Here is a 17,827-nt window from a genome sequence, read left to right as displayed (position 1 = left end):
TTGCAAAGCTATTTAAAGAAAACATTTTGCACACATATCATAGTTGCACAATTAGGGTTTGATAAGTGCTTTATTGCAGTGATATACTGTACTTGTGAAGACTCTGGACTCATATAATTGATTACAGCATCCTGGTGTAGTCTAAGGAGCCTGAAATGTGCTGCTGCAAGATGCTAATAAAAAAAAAGAAAATAAAACTAACTGTAATGTATTTCTCCTGTTTTGAAGTGTCAGACATAATTACATAGATTAGAAAGATTGAATGAAATCAGGACTACAAATTCTAGTGATAACTTTTCAATAAGAGACCCTCCTTAGTGCCTGAACATGTAGTAAACAAGAAACAAAGCAGATGTCCAGAGGCAATCCCTCTGTTGAACATGCAGGCCTTGTGTTACAGCAAATTAAACCCTTGCAATTGCTCACATCCAAATATCCCCAAACTGCAGCCTTGATCATTTGAAATCTACTTTATGTTTAAGGACAATTTAAGGTGACAAACAATGCATAAAAGATCCAGGGGGAAAATTATTATATGTATCAGAAGCAAATGTCAGTGATCATGTTGGACATATGTCCCATAGAGGCTTCTAACAACTGGCTCTAGTCAGGGTAAACTGACCTTGGGACTTAAATCTGATGAGAAAGGCAAAGTGTTTTTCCTATCTAAGATAAAATAGCAAGTGTTTGACTGACAGTAACCTTCAAAGAGGAGGTTGAAAGTCGTATCTAGATATGAGCAACCCTTAGGCATGTGATCTAGATGGATATGTGGGGCACTAGTTTATTGTTCTTTTGAAATAATAAGGCAATGCAAAGCAAGTTTATTTGTATATACTTTATTTTATTTTACTTCATTGCATTTTTGAACTCTTAAAATAGTAACAGTTTGGTATAAAACCTAATCAATAATCAGTGGTCGGTATTGAGTCCAGGTTCTGGCTTCCACAGAGAGCTGATGCTGGCATGTTGCAGGTTATGGGGAAGTCTAACTTTGGTCTTTGTTCGTGTAGGTTTGGGCCACCAGAGCAGTGGAGTACAATTAAATTTTTTCTGGGTTTTATCGAGTCCGCATTTTCAACACAACCTTAGTCCTAACACACAAGGACATGCCAGGTTCATGCCAAGTCTGTATTTTTGCCACAGCCCACCTATTCACTGTGCTGACAGCAACACAGCTGAGGGGCCTGCGCCAGGTATTTAAAAATACCAGGATTTCTGAGCAGTTATTACAAGGTATGTCGTTTAAACTTTTATCTTATCTGTATCTTATCTGGACTATGATAATTCACTTTGTAAATCACATCAAACTGACATCAAATGGTTCCTTTTCTCTACATCCAGTGCTTTTTTTTTTTTTACTAAGCTTTACTCCTTCTTTACTCTAGTTTGGCCCCCTGATTTAGTTTCAATTTTAGTCCATGTTTTGGTCACAGATTAAATAATTATTGCTCAGTCTAGTTGAATAATCTACCGTTGGAATTTAGCACTAATTAACCAACACAAATATCTAAATTCTTAAAGCTTTCAGGTTTGCCTCACAAACAATTAGGAAGTTCACTAAAAAGAAAAAGATGCTTTGCATTTTATTTTTTTAAAAATCAGCCACCCAAGAAAAGACCTACCACATACAAAGAGGATGGGCAGAACCTTAGAGAACCTGCTTGACCTGCATCAAATGCTGTAAAGCTTCCTCCCAGAAGTCAGCAGGGAGAACAGTCCATGGTTGGAGTGTGAGGAGTCATTTATAATGTTAAAGGCTTGGGACATGTAGCGCTCTATGGTGCTTCTGTAGAAGATCATGAGAATGGGTGGGGGCAGGTGGGCCCCTCTGCAATTGGCTGCTAGAGTTCCTCACCAACAGACCTCAGTCAGTCCAGGTTGGACAGAACGCCTCTGATGTCATCATCCTAAGCACAGGCTCCCCTCAGAGCTGTGTCCTGAGTCCCCTTCTGTTCACCCTGATGACATATGACTGTGTCCCCAGGTTCATCACCAATCACATCGTGAAGTTTGCAGACGACACCATGGGGGTTGGCCTCATCAGAGACGACAACGAACAGAACTACAGAGAGGAAGCAGAGCAGCCGGTGGGCTGGTGCAGATATAACAGCCTGATCCTGAACATGGAGAAGATGAAGGAGATCATTGTTGACTTTAGGAAGAACTGCCCTAACCACGCTCCACTGCTCAACAACAGCTCAGCTGCAGAGGTGGTCAGCAGCACCAAATTCCTGGGGGTGCACATTACAGACACCCTCAACTGGACTGTAAACACCACCTCACTGATCAAAAGGGCAAAAAAGTGCATGTACTTGTATGTCCTGCCGAGGATGAGGAGAGCCCACCTGCCCCCACCCATTTCATCACCTTCTACAGAAGCACCATAGAGAGCGTTCTGACCAGCTGTCTCACTGTGTGGTGTGGAGGCTGCAGTGTCTCAGACTGTAAGAAAGTGAGAAGAGTGGTAGAACAGCAGAGAGGATCATCGGGGCTCCTCTTCCCTCCATTAAAGACATTTCATTCCAGCAGTGCGTGAACATTATAAATGACCCCTCACACCCCCAACATGGACTGTTCTCCCTCCTGCCCTCTGGAAAGAGACTTCGAAGCATCTGATGCAGGTCCAGCAGATTCCGGAACAGTTTCTTCCCCACTGCCATTAGACTGCTGAATGTTATATAAAATGGGAATATAAAAAAAAAAAAACCTGAATGTTGGAACTGTAACTACAAAGTCATATGTTTACATTATCACTACTGCTTACCTTTATCAAGGCTGCACTAAGGACTACAGGCCTGAGGGGAGCTTTAAGGTGATGACATTAGAAGTGTCCTGTCCAACCTGCACTGACTGAAGTCTGAGATCTGTCGCCACAGCCCTTCTTCATTTCCAAAAACTATCTTTTGCCAATAATCAGTGCACCTGAGTTTCCATCATGAAAGTTGATACATTTTTTTTCCTACTTTTTGAACAGTGGCTCAGAATTTCTACAGTTTTTCATGCGTTGTTTGATCCAGAGTGACAAAAACTCCACTACCTGAAAAATTAAACAGTGTTTAATTCTAGCACTCGGAGTCACATTAAGGTGCACATTAAGCATGTCTGAAAACAGCCTTAAAGTCTATTTTCTGAGCTACAGGGAGCAAGTTTAAGGACTTCAGAACTGGGCTGATGTGTTCTACTTTCTTAGTTTTAGTGAGAACATGGGTAGCAGTGATTTGAATCAGCTGCAGCTGTCTGATGGACGTTTTGAGCAAACCTATAAAGACACTTTTGCAGCAATCAATTCTACTAAAGACAAATGCATGAATTTGTTTTTCCAGCTCCTCCCTGGACATTAGTCCAGAATGCATCTAGCCAACTTTTTGATGGGTTTATAGTCACCTTGTGACATTGTAATGTAAAGCTGAGTATCGTTTGCATAACTGATCCTGTTGTTTGCTATTATGGGAGACACATATTCAATACCAGTCATCTCTTACAGTATGTGCCAAATGGTAAAATTCCTTTTAATAAACAGCTGCCATAGTCAGATCTTCAAGAATCTTCAACCTATCACAGAATGACAGCAATTTATACAATTACTCAAAAAAAATATGAATGCTCTCAGCCAATGAGGTTCTTTCCTAAACATCTCACTGTTCCAACGCCCCAACGCCCCATTCCTGTAGCTGGAGACAGAGTCTAACAAGACTTTTGCCACTGTTTCTCTTCCGCACATATATGAGTGCTGGAATAATTTTATCCAGTTAGAAATAATCTGACGAGACATTGGGAACATTTGTTTTTTTCCTGGAAACCACTTCCCGATTAACAGAATCAAGCTGTTTAGTACCTGTATTTGCAAACAAAGCAACCAGACCTAAGTAAACTCCCTATATTAACAGGTTTATAACATTTTGGCCTGCAGCACTATAATCTGAGCTAAGGATAGCATGTGGATATTGAATAGGATTAAAACCAGTGTATTGTGGTATCAGTAAGGTATAAATAAAATCAGATAGTTGTTTTTTCTATGAATCTGCGTTCCAGTGATAATGTGCTGTACATCAATATCTCTAACTGCTTCTTCTTCAAAAAATTTAATATCTGCCATACTTTTTGATTATAATTTTCTTGTCATTGTTCAGTGTGTAAATCTATTCTTTGCTTTCTTAAAAAGTATATTTGACCAAAAAGATTTAGAAACATGGCCTAATGATAGACTATGAGGAGTTGGAGTAAAATTCGGGGGAAAAATAATAAAAAGGAATCTAAATTGATAAAGAACATTGAGAAAATATTGCAACTTCTTCTCAAAGGGCAAATCTAACTATAGCAAATACAGTACCAAAGCTTTAAGTAAAAACTCACAAGTAATGTCACTTATAATAACCTTTATTGAATACAACTCTCCAAGGACAATAATACAGACCAGTTATCAGTTGACTCTTTATGTCAATCAAGGACTTTCAACAAGGGTTCTTAAAAATTACAGAATTAAAAATAAGTAATTTTAGGAAATTAAACATATACAGTGTTGTTCCATTAGATATCTCATTCCACAGATGACACTTTGTAATCATTATTAGTAAAACCAGTTTTTTTTTAAAGATTCAATTTGATCTTTAAGAAAATATGTCAGGATTTTAACTGTAATTGTCAACATGTTTTGGTTTTTTGGTTGTTTTTTTTTTATGAACATATGGTACAACAGAGAAGCACAAACAATATTCAAACATTACAAGCAGTAGCGCAAAAAAAAAAAAAAATAGGTTCCTCTTTCAGCCTCTCAAAGGGAGAACCTCATACCAAGAAACCACCCACTAAATAAAAACATTTCTGGTTACATAAACACAATTTATTCTTTCAGGTATATTACTATAACATATTAGTTAGCTTTTAACTTGTTTGTGGAGGTGGTATTCAATGCAGGATTTAGATTCTTAAATGTAAATCTTGAGTTGAGAAATATTCAGATGCTCAAATATCTGCATTTAAGATGTTGAAGGTATAATTAGAAATCCTATTTTCTGGACTTTCTTAAAGCTAAGAAGATGCCAATGGACAAACAAATGACAGCAGTCACTGCCACGATGAGCAAAGCAAATGTCACATTAAAACCAGTCTCAGCTTCTTTGGCAGAAAGCTTCAACCCCAGGAAGTTCAAATTATCGATGGGCTCTTTTGTTACTGTGGAAAAAAGATACACAATGTTTTACTACCAACTTTTAGGCTGTTAACAAAATCTAAACGTACATTTTTGAAACAATACATGCAAATGAAAGGGCTCACTTCTGTCGTTTGGTTTATCCTAATTAATAAGGCTAATCTAAATGAATAATAGACTTTGTATGTTATTTTCTGAAAACTGAACCTATTTACTTTCAACAGTACCGATTACTTACCTGGTGGCTCAGTCGTTGGCCCAGTTGTTGGCTCAGCATTAGGGTTCCAACACTCATGCGGTCCATCTGCTGGGTTAGGAAATCCATTGCATCTGATGATCGAAGAGTAATAGGACACAGAAGCTTTGGGAGTTCGAGTAAAATCAGGGTCTGAACGATTGACGTAGAAAAGTCCAAATCTCTCTGTATAGCCAACCGCCCATTCCAGGTTATCCAGCAGTGACCAAGCAGTGTAGCCAATGATATTCACACCATCAAGCAAATAAGCTGCATGAGAAAGAAAACTCAATCAAGCCTACAAACTGAATTACTGGGTTCAAGCATCTCAACAATAATATAATCAATTTGATCTTAGGTATAGTGTTTCTGTGATCTTAAATATTGTATATTTAATTAAGTTGATGTCATACCTTTTAGCACCTGGTTGATATACTGTTCATAATAGTATTTCCTGTGAACGTCATTTAGATCAACTGGCCCATTTTCTGAGACGCCATTCTCTGTAATGACTATGGGAGGATTTCTGTACTCCTCCTTAATAAATCTAAGCAATCTGCGGAGGCCAAATGGTGTCATCTTGAGCCAACTGGAACCGGATTCTATCCAGGTACGATCACTAATAACAACCACACCCCTGTGACAGATAAACAGTTATGAGCTTAAACCAAAAAAAAAAAAAAACATGGACAGTTTTAGAAATATTTGGAAAAAAAAAAATATATATATACAGTATATACATTATTTCAACATGAAGGTAGATTTTGAAACAGTTTTACAGTAAAGCCAAGGACCTCACCTGTCTGCCTCATAGTGCTGAGTTGTTCCAAAGTCGACAGGGAATGCCAACACACTGCAGTAATGGTTTAATCCAAAGTAATCATAAGTGCCATTAATTCTTTTAATTTCCTCAGGAGTAAACTCAGGCAGCCTTAAAGAGAAAAATTCAAGCAGACTCTGTGAGACAGAAAACTTCAGTGGGTGTATTCAGAGGAAAAAATAACCTGCATGGAGATTATTCAATAAACAGGAGAGCATAATCTAAATTAACCCAAGTATTTTACCTGGATTTTGTCAAACCTCCTGCAAGACTTTGTTCTAGGACAGATCTCTTCACATGCGGGCTGTAGTCACCATTAAAGATGGGATGGACATACCAGCCAAGATAAAACTGTACAGAATAACACATAGTATTATTAAGTGACAACGTCACATAAGGTTTTTGTGTTAATTATAAGAATACTTACCTCAACCACACTTCGTGCAGCCTCATAGTCCTCTTGCTTGTAGGGATTCCTGGGCTCTGCCCAGTCTGAGTTTACAGTGATGGCGACCTTTCCATTTTGTGAGGCTCGATATTTGTCATTGTACACATGCCATGCCTCCGCATGCGACTTAATGATATTATGACTTACAATGTATGGCAGAGTATCTGGTCGGTCACTAAAACCTGGAAATATAAAAAAATTTAATTTTGGATGATGATTTTCTTGCAAAAAAGGGATCCAAAGCTTCTGTTGATAAGTGCAGATATTTTCATCCTTAGAAGATATTCCCTGAGAAAAGGCCTGGACACACTCAGTTCAAACACTCAGCAGAAACTTTTTTTCCAGTTAAGAACATCTTGCATACCTGGGGCATGTGCTCCTTGGACATGGCCTAAAACTGTTATTATGAACGGCTCATTGAAAGTGATCCAAAGTTTCACTTTTGGACCAAGATTCTTAAACATGACATCTGCGTATTCTTTGAATCTCTCAATGATAGTCTCATTTTCCCAGCCTCCAACATCCTGTAGAGCTTGTGGGAGATCCCAGTGGTACAAAGTGACCTGATCCAAAAGAAAACAGTCAGTAAAAAAGTCCAAAGCACTTTTCCTTCACCAATTTCTTTCCCAGAAAAAAAACATACTTGAGGCTGAATATTTGCAGCAATGAGGGCATCCACCACTTTATTATAGTAATCAAGGCCAGCCTGATTGATATATTTGGTAGTACCATCAGGCAGCACCCTCGGCCAGGATATAGAGAATCGATAGTGAGACACCTGGAGTTTCTTCAGTGCTGCAATGTCATCATCCAGCTTATTGTAACTGTTACATGCAAAGTCTCCAGTGTCATGCTGTGATATTTTTCCAGGAGTGTGTGTAAATTTGTCCCAAATGCTGAGACCTTTTCCATCTTCTCTCCATGCCCCTTCAATCTGGAAATAGAAAAATTAGGTTATGTTTATTTTTTTAATAATTGTGATTATATGGGCTTTTCTTGAGTTGGTGGTTATAAACAAAGATTAAGACATAAAAAACCTAACTTGTAATTTATATCTGTTTAAACCTTTAGTACTTACCATAGAACAAATTGACCAGGGTATATTACATTTTTACACTGAATGTAGAGCAATTTTTTGAAGCATTTTAATATATAAGACATCATTAAAACCCTAACATTCCATATTTTGATTATTTAGGTGGAATGAGTCTATTTTAACTAAATAAAATCCTAAAAAGTGCAATTAACCAAAGGAAAATGTAAAAAATCTTCCTTTTTTTTCTCCACATATTTTTATTCCAAAAGACCCCCAGGAAGTTCTTTTGGAACATTTGTTTTCTTTGCATTTTTATTGAATATTGAAAATGCCAAATCAAAACAACATTTTGTGAAGGAAATGGTGCTCTGGGACTCAATGTAAGTAAAATTTTTAATTTTATCCCTCTGGTTTAACTTACAAAAAAAATATTCTTAAGGAAAGGAAAGGTTTTTGGTATCTGGAGCACATACTTCAGGTAATAAAAAACAAGACTGATGTGAACAGTAACTGTCATGGTTTTGGTTCTGTTTATCTTTGAATTTCATTTGCTTTATTTCCATTTTGTGTTATTCCAGCTATTTTTGATTGTATTTGAGGTCCTAGGTATTTCTTTTTGCCCTCTTGCTAGTCTACTTTTTCCCTAGCTCCCTTCTAGACTCCTCTGTTCACAACTGTTACCAATCGGCTCATTAGCCTGGTCTTTGTTTCTCTCTCCGATATATGCAGCTCCTGCTCAGTCAGTGTTTTCTGGTTTGTCATAATTTCTTCCCCTTCATTTGAGCTTTCTGGTTTTCTGTATTTTTGTGGATCCTGAGGATTTATGTTTTTGGATTTTAGCCTCTGTTGCCTTTTTTGGATAAATAAATCTGCAAGAAACCACCTTCAGTTTCAGTCTCTGCATTTGGGTCCTTCTCTCAAATCTCCACCCAACCTGACAGTAACCAGTTTTGACCTCACATTTAACTCAAACAGGATCCTGTGGATCACATTTAAATAATAACTTTGTCAACTTTCTGAATATGGCTCAATATAATAATACACTCTTTTTAACATCAATGTTGATGAACTTGTCTGTTTCTAACATTTACTGTCAAATTCAATCCTAGCCAAAAGAGGAAAGTCTAGAAAATAGCACTTGGAATGCCATCAATTACCTAGAGATGAATAAAAATAGTACTAGCTGGTCAAAGCTTACAAATCATTGCCTAGACACTGGTAATGGAAATCTAGGCAACACTCAAAACAAAGAGAGAAGCTATGATCAAACAACTTGTTGAAACCATCTGAATACAAATGTCTAAACCTGGGAATTTTACCTGCCGAAGTAAATTTTTGACTGTTATTTGACAATAAACAATAGACATTTATATTTACCTGGTATGATGCTGTTGCACTACTCCAAAACATACCCTCCTTGAACTGTCCATATAGCATTGTTTCATCTTCAGTTCGTGGAAAACCATTATTCTTCATAATGTTGTAGTAAGCATGTGCTGAAAATTTCGGTGATCTAGGTCGGTTTGGATTATTAAAGTCTACATGGTGCAGCCCAAACCCAAAGATGTAGCCATAAAAAAACTGAAATGAATCCATGAGATAGGTTGCATAGCCTTTTACCTTGACTCCATCAAGTTCATAGGCTGTTGAGATAAATATATAAAATACATATTAGTTATAAATTATCAAGTTACTGCAAAACAGAAAATACATTTTTGTCTGATACGTTGTTTATATTAGTGTACCTTTAAGAGCCTCATCAATGTAGGTTTTGTGAAAAAAGACTCGGTCAATCTCATCCCAAGCCCATTCCCTTGGTGTGGAGACTGAATTTTCAGTGACATAAATATCTGGATCTCCATATTCTTCCTTAATCCAGTTTAGAAGCCTCCTTATGCCAAATGATACTGCTCTTGTGAATCCAATTGGTGTAGTTGGTTGATCAGTTATCTCCTCCTCTGAATAGTCCCAGTCATTTTGATAGGACGCTGTAGTAATATCACCTGTAATATGGGTAACTATTCTGGTGGTGTAGTGATTAACACAAAACATGTCTGCAGTTCCTTTAATTAAGTTCTTCTCCTCCTCTGTGAAAGAAGGAAGTCTTGACTCTGACAGACCTTGGAGTTCGCTTTTCACTAAAACTTGAGCTTTCATGGCTTCTGGATAGTCACCATTTTTGAAAATTGGGTGGGCAAACCAGCCCACCTGGAACTGCATTGCGCGGTCAGCAGCAGTAATTTCACGAGGGACAGTGATATCTTTAGGTTCAACCCATTCTGCATTGAGGGCAATTGATACTACTCCCTTTTGTGAAGAACGGTATTTGTCATCGTATGTGTGGTATGCTGTGGCATGAGCTTTTATTAGGTTGTGTGCTACTTGGTATGGGGCTGTTCCTGGCTTCCTAATGTTTGGGGGGATTTTTCCAGTCCCATATCCTAGCCATGCAATCCCTTGAGGATCATTCATTGTCATCCAGAATTTCACTCTATCACCAAAGGTGGCGAAGCAAAAGTCACAATAATCATTAAAGATATCAATCATCTCCGCTTTCTCCCATCCACCCTCATCTTGTAAAGCTTGTGGGAGGTCCCAGTGATAAATTGTGACCATTGGGGTGATTTTAAGAGCCAAGAGGCCATCAATAAGTCTGTTATAATAGTCAACACCCTTCTGGTTCAGGGATGCACGCCTACCATTGGGAAAGATTCTGGACCATGACAAAGAAAATCTGTATGATTTTACATTCATAGCTCGCAGCATGTATAGGTCTTCATCAAGTCTGTTGTAGCTGTCACACGCAATATTTCCAACACCATCTTCAGGAATACCACTACCTGGCCTTTGAGTAAATGTATCCCACACACTAGGGCCTTTACCATCAACATTCCATCCACCCTCAATTTGGTATGCAGAAGACGAAACGCCCCACAAGAAGTCTTCTGAGAAATTTCCATAGTGATACATTTGTCTATCAAATTTTTTCTGTGGTGTAAATTTTTCCCAGACAATCTTCGATGCTGAGGGAACCTCTGAAGGCGGCAGCGGGGGGAGACGGGGGGCTTGTGATATTTTCAAGCCCTCAAAGCCTTCATTAACTCTTTTACGTGAAACAAAACCATTTTGTTCAATGATCTGAGCATAGAAGTATGCTGATTGTTTTGGTGATCTCGGCCTGTAACTATCTTCAAAGTTAACATGGAGAAGTCCAAATCTTTCACTGTACCCTTGTTTTCCCTCAAATCCATCCATGAGCGATTGCACTGTGAATCGCTGTACATCCACTCCATCTTCTGTAATTGCTGTAAAATATCAGCAGAACACACATAGCACATTTATATATCTTTTAAATCTGCTGAAAAGATGCCACACATTGCCACAAAAACAATGACACTAACCTTTTAGGGCTTCATTGATGTAACCCCTCAAGTAATCTATTCTACTCGTGTCATTGAGTGGGTCTCCACTGTATTCTGTTGGCATGCCATTCCCAGTTATGTAAATGGGCACATTATGAGTTGTCAGATATTTATTTTTAATGTATGCTAAAAGTGATCGTAATCCTGATGGCAATGAGACGATCCAGTCTGATGCTGTAGTGGGCCATGAGGGGTCTACGTATGCCCGGAAGTCTCCAACTCCCTGAGGACCAGGGACGCATCCACCTACGCTGCTGCTAACCAAACGTGAAGTGTAGTGGTTTAAACCGAAAAAGTCAGAGGTTCCCTTTATCCTCGCCTTCTCTTCAGCAGTAAAAGTTGGAAGTACTGCTGGCACAGATCCAGCACAATCACTTCTTTTCTTTTCAATCTGAGTTTTAAGAACTTGAGAATAATCCCCATCTATGAATATGGGATGGGCAAACCAGCCTAGCATAAACTCAAGGTAGCGCTCTGCAGCTGTAACATCTTCAGGTTTCATGGGGTCACCTGGTTGAGCCCAGTCTGAGTTTAATGCAATGCCCACTTTCCCTCCCTGTGTTCCTCTGTATTTATCATTGTAGACATGCCAGGCCTCTGCATGGGATTTCAGTATATTATGAGTAACCTGGAACAGTAAGACAAAATGGAGCAGTATTAGCTAATACACATTTTATTCAGAGTTTTAAAATGTTGTATTATATTGTTACAGCTAGATTTACCTGATAAGAGGCAGTAACGTAGTCTTTAACTCCAGGAGCATGCTCACCAGTGCCATACCCTGCATGGCTGACCACCCAGGGGCTGCTGAATGTGTTCCAGTCCTTGACCCTGTCTCCAAATTGGCTGAAGCAGAAGTCAGCATAGTCCTTAAAAGCTTCAACAATGGAATCTTTGGTCCATCCACCCTCGTCTTGCATAGCTTGAGGTAGATCCCAATGGTAGAGAGTGGCAACAGGCCGAATGCCAGACTCCACAAGAGCATTGATCAAATTGTTATAGTAGAGAACCCCTTCATTTGACATGCTGGCTCTATAACCGGAAGGGAAAACACGGGCCCAGGAGATGGAAAATTGGTAGGTGTTGACTCCAAGACCTCGCAGGAGGTAGACATCTACATCAACCTTTCTGTAACTGTCACATGCAGTGTCAACAGTATGATTATTAAAGGCCTGGTTTTCATGACCAAAACGATCCCAGATTGTCTCTCCCTTCCCGTCTGCAGCCCATGCGCCTTCAACCTTGAAAGATTCTGATGATGTGGCCCATTGGAAGCTTGTAGGGAATGCTTTAGTAAGCAAAGTCTCTCTCTCTTGAGGTGTTTGTGGTTCTGGCTTCTGCATGGTCTTCTCATAACTGTGATCTAACTTCTTAATGGTCTTGAAAGGTGCTGCATATCTTTGAGAAGAATAGCGATATGAAATATGAATAAGAATCAAAAAATATTTGTTGAATCTAAATTTATTTTACATAAACTAAACGTCTTACCTGACAGGGACATTTTCCATTTCAAGATTGATTAGCACATCCTTCATGTCACATCCAATGATATTTAAACCATCACCGCTTAAGACTGTTGAAGAGAGAATAATCAACACTTAATTTAATCATATCAGTAAATCAAGATAAATCCAGACTTGCACATTTCTTGAATTGTGAGTTGTTTTTTTTCCTCCTTTATTTTTGTTTTCCTTAACACACCGGTTCAATTTACTAATAAGGCTACAGTGCAGGTGACAAAATGTGATTAAAATTGCAACATAAAGGATTTAACTCCTCCTCTATAATGTTAGTTATAATATTATATCTAGAACAGATTTCCCTTCTAAGCCTGGTTGGAGTCTTTGTCACTTTTTAAACTGAACAAAGACCATACAAGACTTCTCCATATACTATTACTTGGTATATTTCTTGATTTGTGTTTTGACAATCCAAAACAAAAATCTTATAATTGCTGACATTTTTACAAAATCTCAGTTTTAAAACAAAAATGTTAAACTTCATTTCTGATTATGGTACTGTTGTCAATTCTTGTCTGTCTTTTACTAATAATGTGTTGCTTCTTTTTAAATGTTATTATTCCAAAGATACTCTTTAGACGGATTCTGAATTGTAATTAAATAAATCTTTAAACCATTTTTGACTAACATGAAAAAACATTAATATATACACATTTAAAGTTACTTAGTATTTACAGCTGTCAACATGTATTATATAGTTTGGCAAGATTGTAACAACTTACCATAAAGTAAATCTCCAAGAGGTTTTTGTTCATCATGTGAACAGTCATGAACAAGCAGTTTGTATATCAGGATGGGAAGGTGTCCACTCAAAGTCTACAGCAGAACATGATATACCTCAGACTGCAATTTGGTATATATGTAATATATATACACGTAATACATACACACACATATATATATATATATATATATATATATATATATATATATATATATATATATATATATATATATATAAAAAGCTTACCTGTAAGTTCTTTAGCTCAAGAGCAAACTTTTCAGATAGAGCACAGCTGTAATCAAGTTCCACTGATAAGAAATCAACCTGTAAAATTAAAAGGAGTTGAATCAACATCCAGACAAAAACAAGCTGAAAACATTTTATTCATCCCAAAGGCAAAGCAAATTAGCTGTTAGAATCAGCACCAGTCACTGTTACCGGTAATTGTTTTGTATATTGGAGGGTGTAAATAAAATATATGACTCCTGTTTTTCTGGTCGAATACATAAATAAACTAAAGTGATATTGCTTTTCTCTTGGAAGGTATTTGGCCAAAGTCTTCCATACAAATGCACAACTATACAAAGATAATACATACTTTAAACTGTACAACTACTTATTTCATTAAAAAGGATTCTTAGAAATTAAAGCCGAAAAGGTTTGCAATAAATTCAGATCACATTTAAAGTAAATCACAGCATAGTTTTTCATAAGCATTTTCTTTTTTTTTTGTACGGTACTTCATATTTTAGTAAAGCTGAGAACTAAAAACCCAGCACGCCTTTTTCAATGAATTTTAAAAAAGCTTTGCTAGATTATCCCGGTATGCAAAAAGGAATCTTATTATATTGTTTGGTTATATATTTTATATAAAACTGCGCCTTTAGTTATATCATGAATAAAAAGGATAGTTGTTGACTTACAGTTGTTAAACTTTTAACTAGGGAAAGTGTAGCTTCATCTCTTGCTTTTAGTCCAACTGACAAACGTCTCCCTATAAAAGTGCAAAAGAAATTAAGACATTTAATACTTTTCCCACTAAAATTTCCAAATTGATTTTCTTAATAATCCATTGCTGTAGGTGCTTATTAAAACAATATAGCTAAAAAGATTAATCAAGTTTAGCAAATAACTCACCATTGCCAGGGAAGTGTTGATGGTAAAACTTGTAAATCTTCTTGTTGAGCTGGAGGATGTTTTGCAGGAGACTGTGACCATCTGCTGTCTGGCCGTCATGCAAAACTTCATCCAGGTCACTAAATATCACCCATGACTGTGCCCAGGGGCCAAACTCTTTCATGGCAAACTCAGCATACTGTTGAAACATCTCTAACAGTGAATGACTCTCCCAGCTCCCATATCTGGACTTAAGTGTGTCTGGAACTTCTGCTCCATGAAGGACAATAAGCGGTTGCAGGCCCAATTCCAACAGCTGCTCTAGAAGGGTGTGGTAACATCTAACTACATCCTTTTGGGGTTTGCTGGTGAGCCCTGTAGGAAGGAGCTGAGTCCATGACAACGGGACTTTAAAGTGGGTCACACCTTTGGTCTGGAGGTACTGAAAATAATCTTTGGAGCCCGTCGGTAGGGGAAAACTGCAGTCAAAGGCAACATGTTCTTCGCTGCTGGATGCTTTAAGCTCCTGCTTTACCAGGGGGCCTGCAAGAAGCACAAAGTCATTCTCTATTTCCACCTCCCTACCTTGACTTCCATAGATGCACAAAAAATATAAACACCCAAGCCACAACAGCTTCTCCATTGTGGCTTGAAAAGGATCAACTGAGGATTTCCTCAGATTGTAAAGGTATTTAAAGCAAATTACCTCCTCCTTTTTGGCACTGATTCCTTTATGGAGCCAATAATACAACGGTTACAAAATCCAAATTATCGCAGGTTAGTGTTTTATAGAACATGTGAGATATCCTCAGGAATACTCTGAACTGAGACGTGTAAACACACCTCCTAGTCATGTAATCATTTGTTGAAGGTCCTCCAAGGAGAAGATGATAAGTATATGTACAAAGAGCATTCTGGAAGTCATAAAAAACATTGGTGGAAAAGGAAAAACAAAAAAAATAACTATACATATACATGTGTGTATATATATATATATATAGTTATTTTTGTCTAGCTCTGTATTTGATACACTGTATTCGATGAGTAACTGTGGATAGCATATTTTACACAGAGAGCAAGAGAAAAATAAAACAAATGTATTTAAAAACATTTCACACCCTATTTAACAACAAGACCTTCCAGGATATTGGTTTTCCAAATATTATTATTATTATTATTATTATTATTATTATTATATTATCTGCTTATTTCATCACTCTGGTGTGGCGTCTCAGCGGCTCTCTCTGTCTTGCTTGCATTCATTGTATATGTTCTTTTAAGAAATAGCTTATTCTTTTTATTACCTTGATTATGGGTTTCTGGACTTTGATTGGCCCTTTGATGGTAGCTTTGTGTTTGTGCCAATGATCATTGTCTTTTGTATGCATAAACCAGGCTTTTTATGGCTGTAAAACCAATACAAAAATTAGCCACTTGTATCATACTCATTGTAATGTATGAATATAGCCTTTGAAAAACTTTGAGGCCAGCCCAACAAAACCCTACAAGGATAAGTGGATGTTTGCAGAGGACATCCACCAGGTTTGGTCTTTGTAGCTTAATAGCATAACCTAACAAATACATTCCTCTGAGGAATGTTTGGGATTTTAATTTTCATTCCTTAAGTGCTGAGTTGTTTTATTATATGCAAATTAATTCTGGAAAGGTTTAGGACTTCACTGATTTTCTTCTGGATAGAAGTTGCATTAGATTGATTAACTTTTGAAGACAGAAAAGGATATTTTAGAATGAGATGTAAAATACTCAGACCCCCTCAGGCAGCGACATAGAAAATAGGGCAGTTTGCAAATAAGGGTATGCACATTTTATGCAAGAGCTGGTCAATAAATTGCAATTGCAACACAATAAAAATTTTCAAAAAGGTAATTTTCAAACCACAGAGGCACTTAGTTTTTTGTATTGTTGCATTTATTACCGTAGTAAAGTAAGACAACAACATTTATTACTTCGGGCCATTATGTAGAAGTAATATCCTTAAAGTTGGTTTTCTGGTACACAAAAGGTAAGAGAGAGATGCAGCTAGAAGCAACCTTAAAGTCCCAAAAGGTAAAACAATAGATTTCAAAACAAAATTAGGGCAAAAAAAGGCATTCAAAGCAATGGAAATAATGACAACTTGTGTATGCTTGAGGTTTGTGCAGAGGGAATCGAAATAAAACCATCATTTTGGTTAAGAAAAATGCAGTCCCATTCCATGCCTAAAAATACATTATGCATAGATACTGGTCATTTTTGGCTCTTAGACAAAACCTTTATAGTCCCTTTAAAGTCCTTCGACCAAAGGAGTTAAGGGTGGATTGCTGACTGGGCTGCAGCTCACCTTGTGGGGCTGAGACTTAAGAGTTTGACAACTTTTATTGTTGAAATTTTGTTTAGTACAGCTTTTCAGACAGTAAATAAACATTTCCATTCCATAAATTACAGCAGTGATCAAATGAAAACAGTGTGGGAGAAAAAACATGGTGCAAAAATATGCATTGATATGGAAGTTCAGAGCATTATTGTGTATTGTGCAAATTTGCAGTATTTTTGGTTTCGGTGTTGTCAGTGTGATGCAGTCTGACATGATTTAGGGTTTGGTTGTTTTTTTTTTTTAACAGTTCAGCTGGGTATAGCAACCTAAGAAAATACCTAGGTTAAATGTCAGCCATCCTTTCAGTTTCCTTAAAATGAGATTTGTGGATTCCTATATTCTACATTGTTTGCATACTGCCTCTTCAGCCACTACTCAATTAGAACAACACTGCTTCCCACAGAAAAGTGGTATACTTTTATATAAATATACTGTTATACAAATGTCACAGAGGGGCTAAAAACAGTTGAAGAAAGACCATATAACTACTACTGATGCAAACAGCATGGATCATGTATTCAGAAGTGAGGTGGGTTGAGTTTTCCAACTAATAATTGCAACTTTTGGGGCTTTTCATTTGAAATATCCCAACTTGGGAAAGAAAACCCAAACTTCTGAGAACTTATGGCATGCAGCATTAGTCTAAATGCTGGGGACAAAAATAACAGCAGAAACCAAATTTCCAATCGTTTATACTAGTTTTAGATTCTTGAATTAGCCATACAGATCAGATAGGAAAGCAAGAAAGAAAAGAGGAACAAATATACAAATAACTCTTCAGAGGAAAGGCTTTTGAGGACTGTTATGTAACATTTGCCTTTTGTGAAATTTATACGCCAATAGTTATACCAAGGAGGGTTTTTCAGTAATGAAATGAAAAGAGAACAATTGTATAATACTTAGGACACTGCAGTGTTAAAAGTCGTTCAATTATTTTTTTTCTGTTGAGCTCTTGCAAACAATTATATATTTACATTTCT

The 17,827-nt window shown here is 37.3% G+C and overlaps 1 protein-coding gene across 1 annotated transcript; it reads right to left on the bottom strand.

Annotated features, from left to right (window-relative positions):
• Positions 1–4,364: 4,364 nt before the first annotated feature.
• On the bottom strand, positions 4,365–15,148 carry LOC119796544 (lactase-phlorizin hydrolase-like). Its single transcript, XM_038305146.1, has 17 exons — positions 14,495–15,148; positions 14,281–14,351; positions 13,604–13,681; positions 13,356–13,449; positions 12,602–12,686; positions 11,836–12,511; positions 11,093–11,741; positions 9,437–10,996; positions 9,069–9,334; positions 7,299–7,589; positions 7,020–7,218; positions 6,635–6,837; positions 6,452–6,558; positions 6,187–6,318; positions 5,801–6,024; positions 5,391–5,657; positions 4,365–5,175 (listed from the first exon to the last, which is right to left on the bottom strand). The coding sequence occupies exons 1-17, from the start codon at positions 15,114–15,116 to the stop codon at positions 5,009–5,011; spliced, it is 5,691 nt and encodes a 1,896-aa protein (XP_038161074.1). The 5' UTR covers positions 15,117–15,148; the 3' UTR covers positions 4,365–5,008.
• Between the last annotated feature and the right edge of the window lie 2,679 nt (positions 15,149–17,827).

The sequence above is a fragment of the Cyprinodon tularosa genome, unplaced genomic scaffold (assembly GCF_016077235.1).
Source record: "Cyprinodon tularosa strain WSP-4 unplaced genomic scaffold, ASM1607723v1 ctg551, whole genome shotgun sequence".
Taxonomy (NCBI): Eukaryota; Metazoa; Chordata; class Actinopteri; order Cyprinodontiformes; family Cyprinodontidae; genus Cyprinodon; species Cyprinodon tularosa.
This window is presented reverse-complemented; position numbering and strand designations above follow the sequence as displayed.